Source organism: Rhinolophus ferrumequinum, chromosome 3, assembly GCF_004115265.2.
Source record: "Rhinolophus ferrumequinum isolate MPI-CBG mRhiFer1 chromosome 3, mRhiFer1_v1.p, whole genome shotgun sequence".
Taxonomy (NCBI): Eukaryota; Metazoa; Chordata; class Mammalia; order Chiroptera; family Rhinolophidae; genus Rhinolophus; species Rhinolophus ferrumequinum.
Window position 1 is genome coordinate 53759583 of NC_046286.1, and position 27190 is coordinate 53786772.

Here is a 27190-nt window from a genome sequence, read left to right on the forward strand (position 1 = left end):
AATATATTATTTCAAAGTTAGAAAGAGAAAGGTATTTATTTTACCAAACAAGAGACTATGACAATATCTTTTTATTCTAGAAAACTAAAGCCAGAATCTTAAAAACTAGTTAGTGAAAACAAGCAAGCAAATACAGGCACATGTACATGTACACACACACACACACACACACACTTCACTTCTGTGAGACAGTCCAAAATCTTAGTCCTCTAGGCCCAGGGCAGTGCTGATGTGATTAAGCTGCTTTAACTCATGGCCTTTGTAGTCTGTACATTTATGTGTTTACTATATAAGCTCACACACTGTGTTTATCTACTGCACACATCTGACAACCTCCAATGTTCTATGTGAGTATTTTAAATCTACAGTATCAGATGTGCAAAATTCAGCTTGGAATCCCCTTCAGGCTGTGCTTCAGTCTGTATTCAGACTACTTAATTCTGGGATAGTAACCAAGGACATTCTTTCCATCAGCCCACTTACTTCTCTTTCTGTTGAGTGTACTGAACACTATGAGTCCAGTGCTTGGAAACAAAGAAACAAACCACTCTGTGTGACTGCTGAGCGGTTGTTAGCCCACTGAGAAACTCTCTCTAGGGATCCCCGGAAGCAGCATGTAGATAAGAGAGGAAGAGAGTTCATCAATGGAAACATGAAAAAGCAAGTTTTCTAACTATTCAGATTGGAAGCCAGGCACATGGATGCAAAAAGCTTCCCGAAATCAAAATTTCTCCTGGCTAGCACACATATCTAGTAGCCAACACAAAGAAGTTCTCTTGCCAACTTTCTTCCATTTCACCAGTTGAAAGTGAAGGGACAGAACTGGAAAACAACAACCATAAAAGAAAAGTATGCTGGCGGGTGTACCTATACACTTCCTGCCTCCCAGCCCATCTCTAATTAGAGCTAACAAACTGGAATCTGCTTTAAAAAGGATCAACCAATACAAGGTCTGGTCAATTCTGACTTTAATGTCAAAATCATGCTTCTTGACCCACAAAGTCAAGAAGGCCAGACCACACCAATTTGTGAAATCGTTGCATAAGCAATTCCCTTTGGCAGCAAATTCTCTGTCAAGTTACTTCCTTTCTCCTTGCTTTCTTAACTTCAATATCATATAGTGAAAATGCTTTTAACACTCAAAAAACAAAAACAAAAACAAACCAGAAGAGATCCACACCACTAAATTTTATCCCCAAATAACCATTCCAATCAGTTTCTTTAATACGGCCTCAATTTGTCATTTTCTTCCTCATCTTTTCCGTCTCTCTCTTCCAATGTGTAACCCTGGGCTAGCCTAGTTTCTGACTCTTACACAAGCATCCATTAAGATCTTATCCACAAGAATAGGACACTCTCCACCACCGTTTTTCTTTTTTCTTAACAGGGCACTAGGTAAGAAGTCAGAAGACTCTGAGATCTTGTAGAACAACCTATAATTTTCTACTTCATTCATTGAATAAAGAAATGCAACCGGACAAAATGGGGAAAGACTGCTTTTAAATTCTGAATGTTCTGGGACTACAGGTCCATTTCCCACAAACAAATTCCTGAGCTACTCCAACACACTCTCTCATATGCTAATTCCTAAGGTGGGCATAAAACCAGGTGCTTACTTAAAATAATAAGCAGTATAGTCCAGTGGTTCCCAAACGACAGTGTGTGACGGAGCTTTCCATCACTAGATGTTAAAAAAAAAAGGACTATATTGGTATATATAAAAATATGCATACATACATGTGTATATTTGCCAACCATTCTTTATTTGAGATTCTTATCATGCTAATTTCTCAGGATAAACTAAGCTTACTTTTTATGAAATGATGGTGACAATAAATGATGTTGGTGTTTCATTTGTTTGCCTTTTTAATGTGTGCCTACTTAACAAAGTACATAACCTGACAACCCTATATCAGTTCTCTAATTTTTATTATCATTCTTATGCTCACTGGTTTATTGTAACTGACGTTCCCTCCTTAGCGCTCCTGGTCAGGCCTGTATGCCCCATCTGCTTGCTGCACTCCGAAGGGCTTCCACCTGCAACCTTCTTTAGAGAACTACCTGGGTTCCTGGGGCCTCTTCACTCAGAGGGTGGCATGTATGTGCCTTTGTTCCAATCATTTTCTTTAATACGATCTCAATCTCTTCCTCCTCATGTCCATTCCCCTTCCCACTCCGCCAGCCCACAGCCCAGGAGAGATGGTGCAGTAGCCTAAGAACCCATCCTCCCAGCAATTCTGCTTCCAGGCAGACTGGAACTTCACAGGTGAAATCCGTGCCTGGCTACTTCCCTTCCCCATGGCACTTTCCCCAATCCCTTACTGGTTTCCCCAGGAGCACTTCCTTAACAAATCATTTGGACAGGAAGAGGCCTCTCAAGGTCTCTTTCTGGGGCACTGGATTTAAGAGCTCTGTGAAAGCCCAAAGTCTGGAAATCACTGGTCTAGATCTTAAGAATCGCACTCCCATGCATATGGCCCTTCAACAGCTTGTTTTCTACACTCTTGTTGGACTTTCACTTCTTCAAACACCCAGGTCTCATCTCCTGATCCCACCTTTCATGTGCTGTTCTCTCCACCTTTCTTATTGAAACTAAAGCCTCCCTTAAACCTCAGGTCTCAAAGTCAGGTCCTCAGGGAAGACTTCTCTGGGCCCCATAGATTATTTTGTTTTGTTTTGTTTTGTTTTTCCCTCTGCACATGTGGTCCCTACAATCTCACGGTCTTCTTCTAGGTGGGCACGTACACTCAAAGAACATCCGTATTCATCTGGCTCTCTAGCAGAGATGGTGCTCAATCAATATTTTTGACTGTTTAAATGAAATTCACCAAAATGTTAAGTTACTGAATCTGGGCAGAAAAACTGTGGGTTGTTTTTTATTTTCTTGCATATTTTCTCTTTTGGTATTTTCTAACAAGTTTTTTAAACAGCGAAAAAGCTATTGACTCCATAATCAGTAAAATTTAAGAGGCCCTTTTTTTACTCTCCAATAATACATATTGGTTAGATTCTTTCTTTTCCAAAATGTAATGGTATTTTCAGTAAGATAAAGCTAAAAATCAGTTAAGCACATTAGAGATACATTGTAAATGAAGTTGTCACTTAGCTTTCAGCTAAGAACCCAAGAGCATAATTTATACTCAAAATCACGCAGACATTAATTTTCAGATTAGAGAAAAGACATTACATGTTTCATAGATTTTATCCCCAAATTTGTTCAGCTTTTTAAGAAAAAAGTGGATGACTTTGTAGGTAAAAGGCAAAGAATGACTGAGTCTAATAAATCAATTCTCACCTATGAAAGGATCCTGCCTAAAGTACTTTTTTTCCTCAGGGGGAAAAAAAAATCTGTGTATTAAAAGATGCTGGCTTTCTGTGTTTCATAAGTTTTTGATGCATTAATAATTGTTCACAATGAATTAGCAAAGTAATTCTGAAAAGAACAAATAACGATTATATAATACCAGCAGTCTCCAGCTTGAGTTAAGCTGTGCTCTGCATTTGGTTCCTAGCGTGCTGAAAGGTGTTCCCTTAGAGTTCAGGAAACAGGGACTTTAAGGAAGCAGTGTGTCAAGTGGCAGCTGATCCCTGCCCCCACTCTTCCTCCACTGGCAGCTGGGGTCCTACAGTTTAACTGCTAGGGGCTAGAATAAGCTCCTAAGGGCAGGGAATTTTATCTGTTTTGTTCACTGTTTACTGATGTAGCCTCAATACCCAGAAAAATGCTTAGCACGCGGTATACAGGCAAATATTTAATGAATGAATTTATAAACTGATACAAAGATCTAAAAACTGATCATATTAACAAGTAATAGTAAAATGGGCAAATAATATGATGAGATAGCTCAAGGAGATGGAAATATCAATGGCTCTTAAACATGAAAAGATATTCAACCTCAGAGATAATAAAATAATTTTAACTTAAAATTAACATGAGATAACTGTTTTTTATCTACCAATCTGACAATGATATTAAAATATATTAACACAGTCTATAGGTGAGGCTTTGGTAAAACATGTATACAGTATGCACATACATTGCTAGTGGGAATAAAAACTGGTAGAGCCTCTTTGGAGGAAAATTTGGCACTATATATTCAAATTACAAATGCATAGACCCTTGGCTCAGCAATCTTTCTGGGAACTTACCCACAGATAAACTTGCACATATGTAAAGTGACAAGGTTATTCACTGCATTAATGTTTACAAGTATGGAAATAACTAAGTATGCATCAGAAGGGGAGTGGTTAATAAAGTGGGGTACACATATACTATTCTGTAGATTACTTGCAAGTGTAGAAAAGAATGCAGAAGCTCCCTGCACTCATATGTAAAGATCCAATACATACTACTAAATGACACAAGGTACAGAAAAATATGAACAGTGTGCTTATTTTTGTGTACAAAGAAAATAAAAATATATTTGTATTTGCTGATATCTGCATAAAACTATGGAAAAATACCAAAAAAAGTAGATAAGAGTGGTTTCTTTGAAGGAGGGGTATGTCCTGGGCACCTGGAGAACAGAGCACATGCAAGACTGTGTTATGCACTTTCTAATTACTGAAACGTGAATATACCACTGGTCAAATAATTATATTTTAAAAAATAAGGAGGCTAAACTACAAGAGCAAGAGATAGGGGCACTGCTATGCAAATTAATGGTGTAAATAAATAGGCTTTTAGAGAGAATGAATGAATTACTTAAAGCAACATTTATTTTTAAATGAATATGCTTGTTAGAGAAACATTCACCTAACATTAAAGCTAATCCTCTATGGACCGCCTCTCAGAATTTAAAAGCAGTAACATGATGCCTGTTTGAAAATACGTTAGAAGTCATATTTCCTCCTAACTTCTCAGAGTGGCCTGTGTTCCACTTAGTTCAAATCACGCTTTTCGTTTACAGAAAATTCTGTGACATGCAAATTTCAGAATCTATGAATATCATGGTGTGAGGTGTTACAGGTATGAAGAATGCATTAAATCTTCACATGCGTGATCTTTCCCTATCACAAAACTAAGGAAAATTTTAAAAATCAAATTTGCTTAAATGGCTTTAGAGAATGATTCCAATAAAAATTCCCTCCAATGTTAAAACAACCAAACCTTCCAGCCATCGAGCTCGATTGTTAAAAAATGAGTCTTACCTTACTTCAGCTGGTGGACTTGGGGAATAGGGGTTTGCAGAACAAGCTAGAATTCTAATGACGGCTCCAGGATGATAGGTTTCCAGAACATGCACAGCTGTGGGATACACCTGTTGTTCAAAAGTAAGTTCCACATAGTCTTGGCTCTGAAAGTTAGGCGGTGTCCTCTTGAACGGCAAGGAAGCACTAGGACACTGATCCCACCATGTTCCATAAGTTCGAAACACAGCCGTCTGAGTGAAGTCACCAGAACTTGGGAATACATTTGGTACGCCTGCCAAATTCCACATGGTATAGGACATACTATTCTCACTTCCATAATGAGAGCTGAAGTCCACCACTTCTTTGGCATACTGGACCACCTCTGCATTCAAAGGGGAAGTTCTGCTGTTGGATTCTACAGTTCTATGGCTGTTCATTACTTCTCCTCTTGCAGCTGTCCTGGCTCGGCGCCGAAGGCATAAATAATAAAACATAGTCAGAACTGTTAACATGGGGAAGACTGTTGACATCTAGATGTGAATTATGAAGTTCAAAAGGCCAGATGTCCTCAGTAAGACGCATGAACTCTTTGAAGGATGTTCTAAAAAAAAAAAATGAATGGCTTGGTGAAGTAAAATAATTTAAATAAGCATGAATAAGGTAATAAACAGGCTTTTAACTCAAGGTAATTTCCTAGAATGAAACTGAAAAGCCAAAATTTACAGTAAACGTGAATCTCTGGTATAATCTATCTAATGTGTTTTTAAGAAACCTAAGTATTAAAAACATATACACTTTTATGCTATATGAGAAGCGAAACTAATATTATAAGGCAATGGAAGATGAATGATCCAAACCCCCCTATTTTATGCAAAATTATAGCTATCATTCAAGAAACACTAAGTCCTTCAACTTCTAAAATTAAAGTTATTTAAAATATATGGTGAACCACTAAAATACTGCTGTAAATGCAAAAGAATCTTTGGCATTTTACAATTTCACTTTTTTAACAAATGATTCCCTATTATTAATTATTACTCATGCCTAAACATGCTAAGTACGGATTTCACATTATGGGAATATAGTTTTCTGGAGTTGACAGTTAATTCAGACAAACTAAATTAACTGCCTTACACATCACAGATCACCAGACAGTGTTTAATTTATAACTCTTAGCATTATTTGTTAGAGCAGTCCACAGCTGGCTGGCATCTGGTTTGTTGCCAGCCGCTCTTAGAAATCACTCACCCCAGATAGAATGGTCACAGGATACACACAGGAAATGCAAAAGTTGGCACTCATCCATGTGGCCTGCAAATTGCATGCTGATTTCAGTTATAAATGTTGAAATGTGACATTCTTTTACCTGTAAGACGAGAGTTTTAGAAAATATTTCTATTTCCAACTTAGGAAGTCATATATCCCAAAAAGATTTATCATAGATGAACAGTTACTTATTAGACAAAGAACTTTCAAATTGAACAGGTCACATTTTTCTGAATTTGTGAACAATTAAAGAATAACTAATATATATATTTTTAATTTTATGAATGTATAAAATAAATACAATAATGAACCCTTTCTATATAGAGATTGTAAACCCACAGCTTATGAGTCAAACTATGCCAGCAGACATATTTTATTGGGACCAAATAGTGGTTTTTGAAATTTTGACTAATTTGCAACTTTTAACAATCAAGAGGACCCCAGTTAGAAGAGGCCGCAGCTCTCTGGGTGACTGCCATTGTTCCCAGCCAGCTCTACCAGTTTACAACCCAGGGCTGACCTGTCTGCATCAAGTAACCTCTTGTCTACACAAACAAGGAAATCAAACATAATTATTTTTTTTACCTGTAAAGTCTTAAGTTTAACTTCTAAGTAAAAGAAGGGGAATGTACCAACTTTTCTTTAGTAGAGCAATGTGGTAGCCTTTCAAAATTTTAGCACTTAGATTGCAAAACATTGTAATTTATAAAACACATAAATAAGCTTATTCCCTGCTATTACCTTTATATCAGATATATATCCTAGCTCCACAAGGGTCTACATTAGGACTAAGTTTCTTGAAGGAGGGAATCTAGCCAAAGACCTTTGTTTCTCAAAGTACTCAGCACATACTACCGTGTTTCCCCGAATATAAGACCCAGCCAGACCATCAGGTCTAATGCATCTTTTAGAGCAAAAATTAATATAAGACCCGGTCTTATTTTACTATAATACCAGGTATAATATAATATAATATAATATCGGGTATAATACCGGGTCTTATATTAATTTTTGATTAGAGCTGACGGTCCGGCTACATGAAACATGTAGCACAATGTCCAGGAAACATGGTAAGCACAAAATATCTACATGTTGACAGAAAGCTGATAAGCAAACAAAAAAATTATAAAACTCTAAAATAATTTAAAATTACATAATAACATGTTTCTGTCTCTCAATCCCAGCCAGATCCAAACTCACTAAAATGCTGGACAAAACGTAACAAGTAAAACAGTAAACAAACAGCTGAGCTTGAAACAAGTGAGGAAAATCCACAGTTGTAAGAAACAGAGAAAAGTCAAAGAGCAGAGAGCAGGAATTGAAGCTAACATGACTCATGGAACCAGGTACAGGCCTTAATGGTTGTAAGGAGATTTTTTTTTTAACATCCATGCAGAAAGGTTATTTCAAGCCACAGGTCACATTAGGAAGTATGTTCATAAAGCCAAAGCTAAGGAAAAAGATCACCCTATCCATGAAACCAGGAGTATGGAAACTTAGCTCACTGGCCAGGAAAAGCCCAAGTAGACCTGAAGGAAATCCACTTAGGCAATGGGGAAAGTCACCAGAGTGAAATCAGAACCCCGTTAGCATGTACCATGCACAGACTGTGGGCCTAAATTCATACTATCTTTATGGTTTAGAATCCACACTAACCCCCAAACCAAAACATTTAAAAAGAAAAAGTCCTGAACTGGTAACACTTTAGGACCTGTTAGGGGCAGATGGGAAACCTCTTTGCAGGGATGCTTCCACAGCACAGGACAAATTAAACTCCTTCTAAGATGTATCACATTCAAAACCTACAGCCCATAAGAGAAAATGAACCACGGTGAGGGACAGTCCAGCAGGTAGACAAACTGGAAGAACTGGCACCCCAAGAACAAGCAATAATAGCACAATCTGAACAAGACTTTTTCTGGAGAAGAGTAACAAAGCATGTATTAAAATAAAGAACGTGTTTCTGCAGCACATGTTCCCAGTGCTGACATATCATGAATCAACAAATCAGATTCGCCTCAGGACATGTAACACCAAGTGCTGAAGTATAGGTCATGTTACAAATGTGGGAAAAAGTAATTATCTAGGATATCATTTGCTTATTCAAACATTTCACCAGCCACAAGTATAAATCCGACAAGTAAAAAAAAAAAAATTCACAACTGCACAAACCTCTAATCTTTAACAGCAAAACTTGACATGATACAACTCTTCCTTTTACCATATATACCAAAGTAGGCCCCCAGGTAAATTAAAAGGGAAAATTTTCCAAAGAATTACTTAGTTGCTCACTTTCTTAAAAGAAAAAGAACTAATGAAGTAAATTTAAACTATAAAAATGAAATGTGGGGAAAAAAGAGCAATGCACAAGTATCCAACTCAACTGATAGGTCAGCTGATTTGGAAGACTGGATGTTTTACTCCTGGAAATAAATCTTCAAGAGAAGGACAGAATACCACCTGCCAAGGTGGACGCGTGAATTTGGCTGTATAATCTTTGGGCATCACTGCTCACTCCATAGTCTATAAATTGCTTCCACTAAGCTCCATTCATTTTCTTTATAAAACTGAATTTATCACAAAGTAAGAGTTTTATAAAACCAAAGAAACATCTCCAAAATAAGGTATCATCATTCATGTGAACGCTCACCATCATTCTTGGCAAAAAAATTGAGACAAATTGTGAAAGCCAAATTCTATTTGACATCTCAAACCACAAACTTTATAACTGTTTCCCAGCGAGCTTTTACCACTGTGGATTATGGGATAATATCAAAAGCAACAAGACTGTCATGTGGACAATATCATTTTAAGGCTGTGTTACAGTTACATAAAATTTTGCACTGAGGCAACATATAAAAATGAGTCATAAACTGCAAACATATATGTTCAAATTTCTTTAGTATACAAGAGAAATGTAAATGGATGCTTTATTTTTTCCAACTATGAATAGCAATTTTTAGAGTTAATTTTTTGTGAGATGCAGCTAAAAATGACAAAATAAATTTCTGAAAGGAGAAAAAGCAGGGTATAGAACACTGAAAAAGCAAATATATTTATTCTTTTATCAGCAATACTATTCAGAAAAATGCAATGAAATTAAAACCTGTTTTTGAAAATAAACAAGGCATAGAAATAAAAAAGAAGAACGTGCAAACCCATTGCAAACATCCTTCACTGAGTCTAAGCTCCTTTTCAGTCAACTAAGATGACACACAAAAGTGTTTTGGGGGTGGGGAAGAACATATGGAGAAGAAAGGATAGCTCTCTCTTTTCTCTGGGAAATGAAGCTGGAAAAGGGAATAGAGCTATAGTCTCAGGATGCATGTGGGCAGCTACAACCAATACAAAGTCCAAACTGTCCATGCTCATCTGGAGTTTTGCCAAGGCATGGAGGCAATTTGTGATAACCAATAAACATCCCAATGGTCAATAAACCCAATGAAGAAGATACCATAACTCTATTTTGTGAGGGGAATGGGATTCAAAGACAAAATGCTTTTTCCCACTTTGTGCAAATAAATAATTATTAGTCTCGTACACTAAATTTGTCCAAAAGGGTGATCATAAAATATACCTTTTGGGAGACATTTTCTTTTCCAGTTCATTCAAAATGCTGCTTTAATTTTAAAGACTCTCACAACATATATAAATATTATTTTCCATTTAACAAAAAGTCTAAATTAGAAATAGGGTGATCTTCATTTCATTAATTGTTTAATCCAAACACTGATCAACAATGATTGAGGTGAGAAATTCTCTGTAACACACTGAACTTTTTTACTAGCATCATCAAGGAACACAAAATAATAGCCATTTTAACTTGTATCATGAGACTCCCATATTCCTTGGGAAACAACTTGCTTTATAGGACATGATTTTATTACAACTTTATTGTCAACTACATCTTTCATATTATAAAATGCTTAACAAAGTTAAATAATACAATTACAGAGAAAGCACTAACAGTGGAAAAGAGAAATTAAGAGGAATAGACAAGGGAGAACATATGCTTACTACTGAGATTTGAAGTGAGACAGGGAGTCGATGAGGCGGAGAGACGCAGGATGGCAGGAACGGCAGGGAAGACGGCTTGTGCTTCCGCACAGGAAAACGAAGGAAGGAAACGGACTTTTCATGAAATAAACAAAAGGAGGCGATGGGAATGAATTTGAGCCAGGACCACCCAAAGGCTAGGTTCGTAGTGTGATGAAAGAACCTGGAAAACACGATGAGAACTCAAAAGAGGATTCTTAACTTAAAGTGAAAAGACATAGGAAAAGATGAAATGGACAGACAATAAAGGCATAGTCATATGTTGAAGGCAAGTCCCAACACAAATCTTACTTGCAAAATATCCCACAGAGACATGTCAACGAAATGACAGGGGGGAAAAAGAGCATTTAGGCAGCTTTGCAGCGTAATACTAAAATGAAACAGTGCATAATGTGGTAACAAATCAAGAAAAAAGGGGGAACCTTAAATGTTGTTATATTTCTGTATCCTGCTGAAACTGATCAAGAGACACTATTTTGAGGAAACGACTTTTCTGGTTGAATCTAGAAATCACGACATGGAGGAATGGAGGAAATTATCAATCGAGAAGAGTGGAAGTATATCTGAATTTGGTGCACAGCTAACACTCATAACCAGCCCTCTGTCCTGGCCTGCCCGTCTAGGTTTCTGTGGCACCACATGCTCTTGTATCTCCTTCCGCCTCTCAGATAACTGCTTCTCAGTCCTCTCTGAGTTGCCTTCTTCCTCATTCTCAAATGTATAGAGGTACCATTAAAGGACGGCTGTCTTTCTGATAAAATGATACACAAGAACGTTCTACCTCCCGTGGCACTAGTCTTCTCCCTCTCCCCTCTACTTCCACACACCCACTCACGTGCGGCACACCCAGCAGAATTACACCTCTGCTTTCCCACCTGAGCGTCTCCAAGCCTGCCACCCAGGCTGGGTTCTCTGGAATGCCCTTGCTCTTCCTCAGCTTGGCACCTTTTCCTCATCCTTTAAGGTCAGGTGCAGACCTTATCCACCACCCACTTTTTGTTAGCTCATTCATGTTATCTGTCATTTCCTATATGCTGAGATAATTTTCTACTCAGGCTATGAATTCTTCAAGTTCAGAGAACGCGTCTTAATTATAACTACCCCTATAGGACCTAGCACAGGCCAATACATTCTCAATAAACATTTGTTATGTTTTTTGAATACTGGCCGAGAAGAGGGCAGGAGAGAATGAACATAAACACAGAAACAAAACCAGTGATTCTTCAAGATAAAGTACATGTAGACCAAACAAATGAAAAAAAGTTCCTTACCTTGATATAGAGAAAAAGAGGGGGAAAATGGATCATAAAAACCAAAACACAATAGGTAAGAATCAAATGTATGCCCTTCTTTGAAGCCATTTAATAAGGAATAGTGTACATATTGCAATTTTACTGTTCAAAGAGAATGTAAAAAAGTAGTAACTTCTGTTAGTACAAAAGCAGCCGCTGAGTACGGAAAAGACTTGACCTTGCCCACAAAGAAACTCTGATTGAAATTAAAGAAAAATTCATGAAAGAGATGATTGCAGAGGTAAAGAAAGCTATTTTCTCAAATACAGTGATTTTTTTTTTTAACACTCTAAACCTGTGTTAAGGCCATAAGGTGATTATGGGAAACTGGAAAAACTGGATGAAAAAGTTCTTTAAAAAGGGGATAACTTAAGAGCAAGATGGAACAGACAGTTCATATAAGGCAATAAGAGCAAGGGTAAAAAGACAGGTTGATAATTGTTCTGGTATTAGATATGCTGGGGAGGAGCGAAGGCTGAGTATTAGCAAAAGCATCCTTTTTCTTCATCATAATTATTTACATTCCAATGTACTACACTGAAAAAAATGTAACATTGTCAGGAGACTACTGGGGTAGAATATTATGACTTCATGTGCCTCTCTTTTCCTCTAAGTAAATTCTCCTCCAATGAAAACATTTTTTATTATGATTCCAATTTTTAATCAAGTTCTCAATATAGAATAAATAGGTAGAGTTCTTAACTAAACCAGGTGGATGAACAGGGAGAATACAACCTTCTATCCAGCTTCAAAGCTTCCTGGAAATCCCCGCAAATAAAGCAGAAGTCCAGGGCACCAACAAGAACGAAAAACCTAAAGGTGGAGGGAAAATCAAAGAGGCAAACAGTACCTCTCTCTCTCCAGGAATCAAAGCAGGCCTTAAAAATACAAAAAGTATTGGGACATACATGGCTCTTCAAAACTTCTAGAGTTAATGAACAAATGGCGAGGACTTACCAAGAGGTGCTAAGAAGTCAAACTAGGAATGAGCTTGTCAGACAACAAGGGACCAAATTTAGAATTTAAACTAGAATTTGATAATGGTCAATTCTGCAAAATCTTTTCTCATTCTTTCCTAAACAAGCATATCTAAACCTAAGAAATATTCCAGGGGCATTTTCAGAACTGGCAGGGGTGTTAGTAATCTTCAGCCACAAGGAATAGGAATTAAGGAGTCAATTTGTTGTTTCTTTTGTTTTGTTTTAAAGCCGAGCTGTAGGAGACGTGAATTGTGATTTTCTGATACTATCGATCTGGAAACCCTCTTCCTGCCCAAGGTACAATGTCACCGAGTGACAAAGGACATGCTTCTAATTATACAGGTATGAGAATATAACACACCTTAGATAATGTATTATCTATAGCTCACCTTTTCCTAATTCTTTAATGATGGGTAAGAATACATCATCTGGATGGGAAGAACTATATAATTAGAATAACCCTAAATCTTTAGCGGACACACGATGTATATTTAACTAAAACCTAGAATATAACTAAAAAAATTAGGGATTTCTGGTTGAGGATAATTTTAATGGAATCACTGTAGATAGAAAAAAAAATCTCTTTCTAGCTATGAAAACTACAAAGTAGATGTGAATGTACTTTAGCCAAATACTAGCTCTACATTTTCGTACATTAAATAAACAGCATTTTACCTAGTGAAAACATACTGAATTTAGTTAGCCTTCCTCACAAAAATCCAAGTACAGATCATAGGTAGTATGTCACCACTCGCCATTCAAATTAAAAAAGCAATTAACTAAAACAGTGTAATACTGTTAAATTAACTTTGGGGCATAATTTACACTCCAAAAAAATGTACTCTATTTTAAGTATACAATTCAATGAGCTCTGACACAGACATACATTGTGTTTCCCCGAAAATAAGACCGGGTCTTATATTAAGTTGTGCTCCAAAAGACACATTAGGTTTTATGTTCAGGGGATGTCATCCTGAAGAATCATGCTCGGGCTTATTTTCCAGTTAGGTCTTAATTTCAGAGAAAAACATTACCAATGTAACCACCGCCAAACCAAGATACAGAATATCTCTATTAGCCCAAAAGACCCCCTGGTGTCGCCTCTCAACCACCAAATCCACTCTCTATGCCAAGTAAAACCTGATCTGCTTCGTGTCACTATAAATCAGATTGTCCTCTACTCTAGAGTTAGATATTAGTGAAATATATATGTATTCTTTTGTCTGTTTTGCTCAGCATATCTGTGAAATTTACCCCCCGTTACATGTATCAGGCATTTGTTCCTTTTTATTGCCAGATCATACCTATTATATGGACATATCCATTCACCTGTTGATAGACATTTGGGTTGTTTCTAATGCCAAAATATTTCCAAAAAGGCTGTAGCATTTTCCATTCCTACCAGTGATATATGAGAGTTCTAGCTGCTTCACATCCCCACCAACAGTTAATGTTGTCAGTCTGTAGCCATTCCAGTACAGGGACGATAATATCTTGTGATTTTAATTTCCATTTCTCAATTGACTAGTAATGATGTGGAGCATCTTTTCAGGTTCTTCTTTACCATTTGTATTTTCTGTAGTGGAATGTCTATTTTGCCGGTTTTTTAAATCAGTTTTTTTCGTTTTCTTACTATTGACTTGTAAGAGTTCTTTACACATTCTAAATACAATCTTTATCAGATATGTGGTTTGCAGATATTTCTCTCAGTCTGTGCTTGCCTTTTCATCTATTTGATAATATCTTTTTAAAAGTTTTCAATTTTTATTGTTTACCTTTTTTTCTTTTATGGCCTATTTTTATATGTCCTAGCAAACATTCTTTATAGTAGTATTAAGGATAGTGTCAAAAGGGCAAACCCTGGGACAAAGAGTATTTAGTATTTTACATGTGGGAACAGTTAACTACAGATTAATCAAATTTTAAGATGATATCAAATTGGATGCTGCAAACGCTTCCTGTGGGAATGCCAAATAAAACCACTTTGGAAAAGTATAGCAGTTCATTATAAAGTTCAACATACCTTATCAAACCATCTAGCAATCCCATTCCTAGGTATTTACCCAACTGTACAGAAAATGTATATTTAAAACAAAAACCTGTACACAAATGTTTATAGCAGATTTATTCATAATCACTCCAACCTGGAAACATCTAAGACTGTCTCAACAGATGAACGGATAAACAGTGGTACACCCATACAATGAAATACTACTCAACAATAGCAAGGAATGAACACTGATTCAGGCAAGAACATAAATGCATCTTAAAAGGTATTTTGTAAGTGAAAGAAGCCACACCCAAGGGCTACCTATTGTTTAATTTCATTTATATGATACTCTGGAAAAGGCTGAGCTACGGGGAAGGCAAACAGATCAGTGGTTGCCATGAAGTCAGGGGAGAAGACGGGGTTGAGCACAATAACTGAAAAAGGGCCTCACAAAGGAATTCTTAAGGCAATGGGACTGTTCCGTATGCTTTTGTTTTCTGTGTTTCTTTTGGACCCAAACAAGTCAAGTTGGAGATTTGATACCCTAGGATCAGCTTGTTTATGGGTGTCCTATTAGTCAGTTCTTGACCAACACACCCTGAAAGATATCCACTACGAAGTTGCTGTGTCCTGCCCCTTTATTCTGGGATTCAGCCTGATCCAAGAACCCCAACCACTCCCCTGGCCTTAGGGTACTACCTGTCCAGAAGAGAATACTGACTTTCAGGACTTTAGAAACTAGACTCCCAACCAGAAAGAAACCCATCAGTATGTATCTGCATTTATATATATGAGTAGAATTCACCACCTCAAACACCGGGGAAACAAGTTCAACAATTAGAGCAAATGGTCTCCACTAAAAGTTAATGCAGGGGCAGCCAGTTAGCTCAGTTGGTTGGAGCGCGGTGCTCTTAACAACGAGGTTGCCGGTTGGATCCCCACATGGGCCACTGTGAGCTGCGCCCTCCACGACTAGATTGATTTTAACTTTTAACTTAAACAGATAAAAGTCAAAAAAAAAAAAAGTTAATGCAAAAAAATAGGCAAATAGTTTTAAAATAATAACTATTGCCTTTAGTGTGAATTCATAGGGTATAGGATCCATAAAATAAGGGCAAGCTAATTAAAGAAAAAATTTTTAAAAGTTCTCAGAAATTGAAAACATTGTGGCAAACGTAAATTGAAAATGAAAATGAAAAAAATGATAATTGACCTAGAACCGGGAAGCAAGAAACCTAATATTCATATAAAATAAATTCAAGAGATTGAAGCTCACAAAAACTCAAGGAAATGCTAGATCATGTAATATTTTAGAAATTCTAAAGAAAAAAATACTAATTCAAACTCTTATTCACACGAAAACAAACAAAATGAAAAATATTTATGAACATGCAGGTGTGTGTCCCAAAACTCTTCTTAAAAACATGACTTAAGAAAATGTTCTAGTCAAAAAAACAAAGTAAATAATTTTAAAAAGGGGAAGACATAATTATCAAGTAATCAGTGACCTTGCAGTTAAATCTAAATCATTACAGATACAGTACTGGTAAAGTTGAAAGGAATGTTAGAGAAAAAAAACAGAAGTAATGTAAAAAGGAAATAAATTCAATTGACCCAAGAATGGGGGGAAGGCAAGGAGTCAATGTCTCACTTTATTAAATGGAGGTACGAGGGTAACAGAAAGTCAATTATAGATGGTTCTAGAATTTTCAAATTTGCAGGGGATAGGGAAAAAAAGTAAATATGACTAGGTTAAATTTTCCTATTAAAAGATAAACTGTTTTTCACAAAGGATCTTTGTAATAGAATGGTATTTTGACTATGGTGGTTGTCACAAGATCTACATAAAATTGCAGAGAACTAAACACACACACACACACACACACACACAGGTGCATGTAAAACTGATGAAATCTCAGTATGATCTGTAGCTTGTATCAATGTCAATTTCCTGTGCTATAGTTATACAAGAAGTTATCATAGGAGGAAAAAGAATGAAGTATACACAGGAACTCTCTGTATTGTTTCTTATAATTGCATGTGAATCTATAATTATCTTTTTAAAAAATAATTTTTTAACAATGCAAAAAAATAAAGACAAACTTTCAAATTGGAAGCAGTGAAGACTGAAAGGAGAATAAAAGTCCAGCTATATGCTGTTTGATGTTTTTAAGGGAAGCAAGTAAAGCAAAATGATATAGAGACTGAAAATAAACATATGGGCAATAAAGATCTATCTGGTATACATAAACCTGACAGAGATGGCAATAGTAATATCAGACAATGAAGACTCCAAGGCAAAAATCATTACACAGGACAAAAAAAGATATTTTATATTTTGTAAGATTAAAGTCCACTAAACAAACAACTACACATAGTAATCTATAAGGATGAATTCAACCAAATTCATAGTCACAGTAGGAAACTAACATATTTTGCTTACTGATGTGTCAGTTTCGAGAAAACAATACATAAAGATACAGTATGTCATAATAGATGTGTCAAATCAAAACAACAGGGAAAGGACAGCCTGGCAAAAATGGTTTGGAAAATGTCCAGACATTTAGAAAAGTAAATTTAGAATATTATCATAGCAACCATTTTTAAAAATCTAAATATATAATACAAAATATCCAATAAGAGAATACATATAAAGAGTATTTTAATAACCTTGGGGTGGAAACTCAGTCTATAGATGAAGAAAACAGCAGAACTGACAACTTATATATTAAAGATTTCCTTTAACAAAAGCTCCCAGAAACAGCATTAAAAAAATAGACTACGTAAAAACACTAGCAGATGATGGACCACTACATTAATAGCCATTAATAGCCACTACACATAAAGAGCTATTACAGATCAATAAGAAAAAGAGGAACACTTCAGCAGAAAACTACGCAAAGAGAACATAAACAGGTAAGTAACAAAAGAACATAAATGGCTAATAAACATTTACATATATTCAACTCCATTAATAAAGCAAAGAAATGCAGAGTTAAAACAGTAATAAAATAGCATTTTTCATCCATAAAGTTACTAAAATGTAAAAAATGATTGTATCATTTTAGCAGCCATTGTTTTTGAGACAATTCTTCACAGGTGTCTCACATTTCTGCATGTCTGATAAGCAGGTACACTGTCTTTGTTCCAGACTACCTTTTCAAGGATATATACGTATCTCAAACAGCTTGGCAGATAGAGAGAGGTCTATTTCTGGAGCAGAGGGTAGGTTTGTTTACTCTCCAGCATAATAAAGGTAATGTCTCTCACTAGGGCAAAGATTAGGCAAGTTTACTTGCAGCCTATTGTGAAAAATTTGGGTTCCCTAAGCTCCGGACTCCTTTCATGTAATGCAATCTACTGTGTGTGTTAGAATCATCTGACCCTCGTCACATCACCGTGTGGAAATTAGGGGTCAAGGAAGCAGCACAAGAAAATGATAATCGTCTGGCTACTGTTACCACTGTGCTTTGTCTTTGACCCAGGAGTCTCATGTCTTCTGCCAGCATCTGAGACTTAGCTTGCAAGTAGGGTAAAATCTCAGCCTTGACAATTCCTATCAATGATATGGCAGCAACAGCATTCTCAAACATTGTATAAAGTTATTCTTACAACAATCTTTTGAAGAGCAATATGGAACAATTTGTCGTAATTTAAAACGTATGTAGCCTTTGACCAAGCACTTTTGGGTTATTCCTACAATGAAATACCAAAAACACTGTAAATAGATAATGTTATATGCACTGACATAGAAAGATTTTCATTAGTTATTACTAACTGGAAGTTATAAATATATAGAGTAAACTGCCATTTATGAAACAAATGTAGACTTATACACATGTATTTTTAATGTCTTGAAAGAGAGAGAACAAATGATTAAACAGTGATCTCTGTGGAACTGGGTTACTGGGCAGGTAGGCACACAACACTTTTACTTTCTCCTATGGCTACTCTGTATGTATTACTTGATTTTTTTTTAAGAATGTATACATTTATTTTATGATCTAATCATGTTTCTAAGTATCTATTATATCGCAACACTTGAAAATACATTGTATTTAAGATGTCCAGTTGGGATGGTAAAATACAAATAGACATGGGTCTCAGGGATCACTTCTATATGCATTTACCCCTTAGAGCTGCTGGAATCAGGTACATAACATACTGAGTCAGAGCTGATGAGGAGAACAATACACTTACTAATATACAATGCAAATCAGAGATTTTGAATTGAGCTGCTTCTCCATGTACAACTCCGAGGAGCAACTCTACATGGAGAGTTCGGAATTAGCAAGAGAAAGGATTTAGTCACAGTTAATAATGACCATGAGAAAAGCAAGCTAAAAAACAATTTCAAGAATAAGCAAGAAACTTTAAAGGGAGGGGTAAAAAAAGGAAATAAACATACCCCACTAAATGTGTTCACTCCAAAAATATTTAGCGATGCCTACAAGATGCCAGGCATTGTTTGAATCCCTAGACATTAAAACACATCATAAAGCCCGAGTAATAAGAGCAGCATGGTATCAGCAAAGGAAGCCAGTCCACTGAACAACAGTTCAGAAGTCCCAAGCATATACCAGAATTAGGGGCTAAGATAAACATAGTATATATCAGTAGGGAAAAACAGAATTCAACAAATGATGATGGGGTCATTTGCTAACAATTTGGGGAGCAGGGGGAGTTAGAGCCTTACTTCCTTTCTTACATTAAAATATAATTGAGGTAAGTTAAAAATGTAAATATGAAGAATAAGACCATTAAAAAGTACTAGAAGAAAACAGAGCAGGATATTTATACACAATTCATGCAAAAGGTCTAAGAGGATACACCAGAGTTAGAACCATGAAGTTAAAACACATTATGCTAATTACAGGAAAATTAAGAGGATGAGGCCATGCATGAGGCAAACACAGTAAAGAAGAGGCTGTTTTTGTTAACTGACCATTATTTCAAAGTAAAAGATAAGCAGTTAGCATTGTACAGAGGACTAAAATTACATTACTGGATCATGGTGTTAGTGGAAAGAAATTAACCATCTCACAGTGAGCTGACGCTTCTGATTTTCAAGTCGTAGCAAAAGGGAAGAGCATGAAAGTACAGGGTTCAGAAAAGCCAAAATTTAGGAAAGCAGTTTAAAAAAAAAAGTAGGTACTCAGAAAGGAAGTGTGTGGCACAAGGAATCCAATTCTAATGAACAATTAAAGAATGCCTCCTATGGGGTGATGCACTACCACTGGAAATACACTGTTCTTTCCCCCCCAAGAACTTACTACTGTCTAATAAAGGACTATAGGAGTGTTGACCTATAAGGAACATTTCCCTCTACTCAACCAACAGGTACACTATGTAATACAGGACAAAAGCAGCATGAAGTGAGATTTAAGGGGGAAAAAAATGTGCCTATATTCTGAACTGAAGAACGGAGGTGTACACACCAGGAAGCAGTAAAGGCAGCTTGTGTCATCGAACAGACAAGCGAGACCCCGCACCTAGTGTTGGCCCTACAGAGCATAAAGCCAGACACAGTACGCTGCCAACGCAACTACCTGACTACAGGTTTCTATCATGACTTTCTAATTATTTGTATATTTCAATTAGTGGCTGCCTCCCGACTTCGTGGCCATGAGCATTTGGGAAACCATCAAGGAAGCCTAAAACCACTCCCCTTGCCAACATGCTGACAGGGAGGTCACTTTTGGCTGTTCATCATCACACCGCACTCTAAGGACACCCCTGGACGGAAACAAAGCTGCTGCCGGATTTCTCCTGGCAGTTCTGAATTAAACACAGGGGCCTGCTTAGGGATGGGATGCCAAAAGGAAATCAAGGCAGCAGGCACAGGAGCAACAAGTACACAGACGGGCGACTGGCCAACGCAGGGCTGCAGGGTCACCACCTCCCGCAGACACCGGCGTAAACAACCCTGCGCCGCCCGCACTCCGGGGCGGCGCCTCGGGCACTGCAGACTGGTGCGGAGAAGCAGCGCCCGAGGGACGTAAGCCGTTTTCGGGGTCCCCAGGAAGCCCCCGCAAGCGCGGCGTGGGCGGCGGGGGAGGAGATCGGTGGCGATCTCTGCCGCGCGCCCAGGCGCCCCAAAGCGCGGCGCTGCGCCCCGGCCTGGCCCATCCCCAGCGCCGAACGAGGGAGACGGAGACCCGCTGGAGGGAGAAGTAAAAGAAGGGCCGTACCCTGCAGGGTCCGGAAGAGCGCGCGCCGTGGGCTCCACCAGCGACTAGGCGCCATGGGGAGGCCCCGGGCGCGGGGCGGCTCCCAAACTCCCGCGCTCCGGCGTGACCGCAGCGAGCCCTGCCCAGCGCGACCCGGAAGGAAGACGCGGAGGCCGCGGGGAGGGGCGGAGCCGGGGAGGGGGGACGGGGCGGGGAGGCGGGGCGGGACGGGGCGGGACGAGAGGGGAGGCGGGGCGCTGCTCCCGCGGGAAGCTCTTCGTGGTGTCTGGACCGCCCTCTCCTAGGCCGAGGGGAGGAGCTTCCCGGCCCCAGGCGTGCCCTATAAATTGCTCCGTTACTGCGAAGCGGGCTGGTTGCCAATCTGCTTCGGGGAAAAAATTCCTCCGTTGCAGCAGTTTGCCATTGTAGTGTAGTCTTCTAGGGCTTCTTCAGTCCAGAGTTTGTGGGTCAGGTGACGCATAGGGATTACGGCTGGTCAAGTCATCAGAGGGAAAGTGCAACAAAGTTATACGCTTTCTAAAGGTATAATTCACCAAATTTGCAAACTTCTTATGCCCCAGATACAAATCCTTCCTGCAGGCTCACTTCCCTCCCAACATTCAGAAACCCGTGGTCGTTACCTCTGATGAACAAGACGCTCTCACGGTCTCCCTTAGTCATTTTTTAATTTTCAGTATATATAATATCACCCTTATGTTTAGTTTGCATCATATTTATCTTTTTACAAAGTTTCCAATAAGATAGAAAAACATTTAATAATGAAGAGATGTTGAACTACATATTACTTGCTATCTGATTGCTCCTAAGGAAGCAAAATAATGACATTTATTTATAAATTAACATATATGTGAACTGAGCTGATATATGATGTGCAGTATAAATTGTACACAAACAGGAAATTTTAGAAAGGAATTGAAGCTTAATCCCCAAATTCCTTGAGTATGGGCAGCACTTAGTGACTTGCTTCCAAAGAATATGGAAAGGAGGAGAAAGTAACTTTATTGTGGAGAAACCTGGTAAACACTACCTTGACCAGGTGAAAGTTAACACCATCAGCGTTAAACCAAGTTGATAGCATTCACCCTGATGATGAGAAGGGCATTTCATTGCTATGATATGCTTCCTCAAAACCCACAAGCCCAGTCTAAACTTGGGACAACATAAGAAAACTCAAAATTCCTGAAAAAACTGTCAACTTAATGGGGACGAAAAAAAGGAAAAACAGAAATTATCGCAGACCAGAGGAGGACTTCGAAGATAGGACGAGTAAATGTAATACGGCATTTTGAATGGGTTTCTGGAACATGAAAAGGACAGTAGTAGGAAAACTAGTGAAATTGGAATAAAGAGTGGATTTAGTTAATAGTAATGACGCACCAATGTTGGTTTCTTAAGGGGAAAAGGCACGAGTGGTATACGGGAACCCTCTGTAACCTTGTTACAACTTTTCTGTAAATCTCAGTCTAAAATCTAAAGTGGATTACAAATAATGAATTAATTTATTAATAAGTAAATAGCTCTTTTGTGGTTGCGGGTGAGAATTGAGTTGATGCCTTCAAGGCACTCAGATCCAGTCTAACTAGTTTCTCATTTCTAACATAATTTCCAAATAAACTTTTCATTGAAGTATAAAATATATTCAGTAAAGGACACAAAATGTGAGTGTAAAGTTTGATGAAAAGTGATGTACCCTTGTATTCACCACTCAGATAAAAAATAGATAATTACCAGCACTCAGAAGCACCCCCACCCCTCCATGTGCTCTCCTAAAAGTCTACCCTTTACTCATCTCCAAAGGTATCCGTTGTCCGGGCTTTTAATACCAGAGATTAATTTTGCCAAGTTTTTGCCTGTATATACATGGACTCATACATTATACACTCTTTTAAGTCTGGCTTCTTTCAACATTAGGTTTGTGACTATTATTCATGTTGTTGAGTTTCTACTGTATAAATATACCATAATTTATTTATCTATTTTACTCCTGATGGACACTGAGCTGTTCTTAGTTTTGATTATTCCAAACAATGCTGCTATGAACATTCCTATGCATATCTTTTGGTATGTATCTGGCCCTCCATACATTTTCATCTCATTGGTATTTAAGAGATGGAGTAGTTGGTGCTGTTAGTTATTTTGTTTTTAAAGGCACTTAAAGTGCTGCTTGGAAAGTATGCAAGTTTATGTTTAAGGAAAGGAAAAGGCGAGGGCAAAGCTCCATTTCTGTGTTAGATGGAATTTTGGTCATCATTGCTCAATCTACCCTCCCTCCAATCTTCTTGTCTCAAGGGCCATGCCATTGCCATGCTTTGTTTGCTGGGCAGAAGTGCCAAGTGAGGCCAAAGAAACGGGTGATACTTATCAGTTAGTGATGGCGCTGATTTAATGGGTGAACTAATGCCTACTTATTAAATGGAATGTTGTTTGGAGCTGAATAGCATCCCACGCTGTAACAGCCCTATCACAAATAAAGAAAGTCCCGACAAAGCTTAATTGTGCATAAAGTCACCAGCTCAGCAAGCTGGTTGTGATCCATTCTCTGTTAGCTTCAAAAGTTACAATGTTCTACTCAGACGGGGAGGCGGGCAAAGAAGGAGCAGGTTCAAAACTCTTCTTTGTCTCTAACTCTTGAAACACTCATCATCATACCCTCCACTATTTTCAAGTGATTTTTCTTTATTTAAATACAAAATATCTACCAATTATAAACTTTCGGGGCAAGCAGTATACATGACAATAAGATACTGTATCAGAGAAGTAGAGATATCATTCAGCATATTGCAGCGAGGGCCAAAAATGTCTTCACAATGAGCTGCCTTAGGTTTTCTATCATTGGTTCTCAAGTAAGGTCTTCTGTCAAGTCAAGACCTCTCAGAAAATGCAACTCCATGCATTTTCTAAATAACTCAGCTAAAATAATGTACCTCTCTGTGAAAGCTTAAGTTACCTAGATTGTTGGAAAGTGGCATTCAGTCAATAATATTAGTACAAGATTTTTAATATGCTGATGGCTAAAAGGCATATAAGTAAATAATAACCAGTAGGAGTGATCTCTTAGTTTACCTTTTTTAATCTCTTACAGTCAACAAAAATGTTTCATTTTAATATTAATCTAGAATTAGTCACAGCCATGAAGAGGAAAATAAAAAATTTAAGCAAGAAATAAGCCCAAATGTTATGTAGTCCAAACCCTCTTTCTAAGAGATGTGGAAAATGAGGCTTGGAGAGATTAAGTGACTTCCCAAATGAGTGTTAGACTGTCAATGAAACTTGGTTCTCTGACTAAGCCTAGTAGGTTTTTTTAATGATACAACATTACTTTATGATTTAACAAAAACTTAACTCATCATACTTCCATATTATCATGAGTTTGAATACAGTAGAAAGAAAATTGAACCTGGGAGTAGGAAGACCTGTCTATCCAGCTCTGCCATGTATATAACTCTGTGATCTTGGATAAGTTACAACTTCTTTGAGTTTGTTCTCACCTCTATAAAATGTGTCCAACTGACTGGCACTGGAGAGATTTAAAAGAGATCATCTATTTGAAAGCATTTTGTAAGCTTATAAAATAGTATGAAAATGTATGAACATTATTAATATTACGTGTTGAAGATCAGAAATTGAGTCTTTCTAGTACAAAATGTCAGCATAGGACTTTCAAGTTCATTCTAGTCTAATTCCTTCAGTTGTTCCCAGAGGAGAGAAAAGCCTAGAAAGACTGGATAATTTACCCAAAAACTTATGGCAAGTTGCTGGTAAAGCCAAGACTTGAATGTTTGTCTCCTAACTTGCAGCTTCCAATGAACAACTTCTAATCTCTTTGGTAAGTGAATACTAACTAGAAACTAGTTCTATGTTTTAAAATAATCTGACAACACTTTAGACTGAATTTACACAGGCCTCAAAAGGATATCTTGAAATATTTTAAAAATATGTTTTTTAAAATAAACAGTTATCTAACTTATTACTGTTTGTACTGTTCTGACCTGTATTATTTTCTGTAGCTTGGGTCATTTACTTTAAAACTTAGCATTAATAAATGATTCTCAGTGGTCACGAATAATGTAGGAAGAAATACCACCTGCAGACAGTGGACAGAATAGATCTCTTCCTGAGGTCATTTCATGCCTATGGTTCTTCGATGGATGGAACACAAAGCCATGAAAATAAAGCTTGTGACCAGTGCCCCAGGTAATCCCTTTCCTTCCTTTTTCCTTTTTTTAGTGGACATGCTTTTGAAGAAGTTCCTGTGTATCTGTATTAGGCAGATTCCTATGGTCTAGTCACAGAGGGACATGGTAATCAATAGAAAAAAAGCAAAGATTTTCTGCCCATACAGGTAAAGCAGAAGTAATATATATGTGATTATCTGAGTGTTTGAGTATTAGTGTTCCATATAGTTTGAAGTCTTCAATTCTTCACAATTATTTTGTCCTCAGTGGAAGATTTGAGGGGACTCGATTATTCAGATAAAACACACAGTATTTCACCAATTTATTTGTGCCCTTGCACAACTATGAATGTCTCTTCCTCATTGTGACATAATCTATGTATTTAAAACAATTTTTATTAAATTTATTGGGGTGACATTGGTTAAATTATATAGGTTTCAAGTGTATAATTCTATAATGTATCATCTATATAGTGCATTGTGCGTTCATCACCCAGAGTCAGTTCTTCCATCACCATATATTTAACCCCTTTACCCTCTTCTACCACACCCCTCCTCCCTTACCCTCTGGTAACCACTTAATTGTTGTCTATGTCTACGAGTGGTTTTTTTTTTTTCCGCATCTAGTTAATATAAGTAATAAGACATATAGAGTAAATATAAATGACTCAAGAATAACTTATTAAGTATTTAAAATGAAATCCTTATAATGATTGATGAACCTTTATTATAAGGCTTCTCCCAAACCCAGTCCCTTTGATAAGGTATTTCCTTCATCCAGCAGTTCTGTATCTCTCACGGATAGTGTGTAAAAGGACAAAGGCAATCTGGCAGAAGCTCCCTAAAAGTGCATCTGTAAATACCATCCTTCGTGATGTAATACTACAACTGGGGTTTCTTGGTTAGAGTCCTGAGTCCTTTGTTGGGGAAAAAAATCTTCTATTTCAAAGTCATTTAAAACGAAATATAGAAAACAAATTTAAAACTAGACTTTTTTTTTTCCTGGTTATGAATTGATAGAAAGTTTCCAGAATTTTGAGGAGAAATTGACTTTCCTCTTTAATGGGTTTCTCCAAATGTTACCAAAGATAAAGCTCCCTATTATATACTATTCTCTTGCTTTTTTCTCCTTGCTTATCATTTCAGCCTTTAATGGGGAGAGATTTGATTGCTTTAGAGTAGGGGTCTTTTCCTCCAAATCAAATGACTCACAAAGAAAGTCACTAAGAGAAGAGGGTGAGAAGCCAGGATGGGCGGCTGGCAGCGTTCCCCCTTCCGCCCGCCTCCTGGCCTCCTGCCCCCCTGAGAACGCCTGCAGCTGCCAGGACAGCACAAACAAGTTGGAGATGGGCCAGACAAGATTTAACAGTGGTCAGTTGGGATCAATCTGTTATGGAACTGGGCACTTTATTTACTATTTACTAAATAGATTGCTATTCCTATGGTGTTGGACTATTTTATAGGATGAGAGGTCTTGAGCCAATTTCATATTTATATGTTCTATTTCCCTAATAATGAATATTATTCCATAGCCTTTAGTGCAGCTAGAGAGCAAGCTTAATGCGATCACTCAAAAGTATCTCTTTAGGAAACCAACACAAGTATTTGAAATTCAGAAGAGTGGGTGTTTGAGCTACTTTCTTTGAAGGTCATATTTTGAGGATGGGAGGGGCCATTTTTTTTGTAAGGACAATATCAGTATTTTATTCTCCCACTGATAAGAATTTATGTTCATTTAGACTGAGACTTGGACCTCACATACTTGTGTTTGATGGTTTTTTCTATTCCAATTTTGTTTGTGCCTCCAACTACAGACGGAAATCATACTTGTGTTTGGTGGCTTTTTCTATTCCAATTTTGTTTGTGCCTCCAAGTACAGATGGAAATCTAAGAAGGCATTCTTTTACATGGAATGCCTGACAAATACCACTTAGAGTAGAAACAGTAGAAGTCCTATAAGCCAATACTTCTCAAACTTTAATGTGCAATGGAATATTATTCAGCCATGAGAAAGAAAGATATCCTCCCATTTGTGACAAATGGATGGACCTTAAGCACGTTATACTAAGTGAGATAAGTCAGATAGAGAAAAAGAAGAGCTGTATGAT

At 37.5% G+C, this 27190-nt stretch overlaps 1 protein-coding gene across 2 annotated transcripts in view; it reads right to left on the minus strand.

Moving 5' to 3' along the window:
• FBXL4 (F-box and leucine rich repeat protein 4) overlaps window positions 1-21105 on the minus strand; it is a 70066-nt gene extending 48961 nt beyond the window's left edge. Inside the window, exons 1-3 of one of the 2 annotated variants that reach the window (XM_033103390.1) lie at window positions 20909-21105; window positions 6382-6499; window positions 5152-5734 (exon numbers count right to left, since the gene is read on the minus strand). In XM_033103390.1, the coding sequence (XP_032959281.1) occupies window positions 5152-5663 (512 nt within the window). In that variant the 5' untranslated portion in view covers window positions 5664-5734; window positions 6382-6499; window positions 20909-21105. Of the gene's footprint in view, window positions 1-5151; window positions 5735-6381; window positions 6500-10416; window positions 10614-20908 lie in introns of those variants that run through there. The other variant, XM_033103391.1, reaches the window with a different exon arrangement.
• Window positions 21106-27190: the final 6085 nt, after the last annotated feature.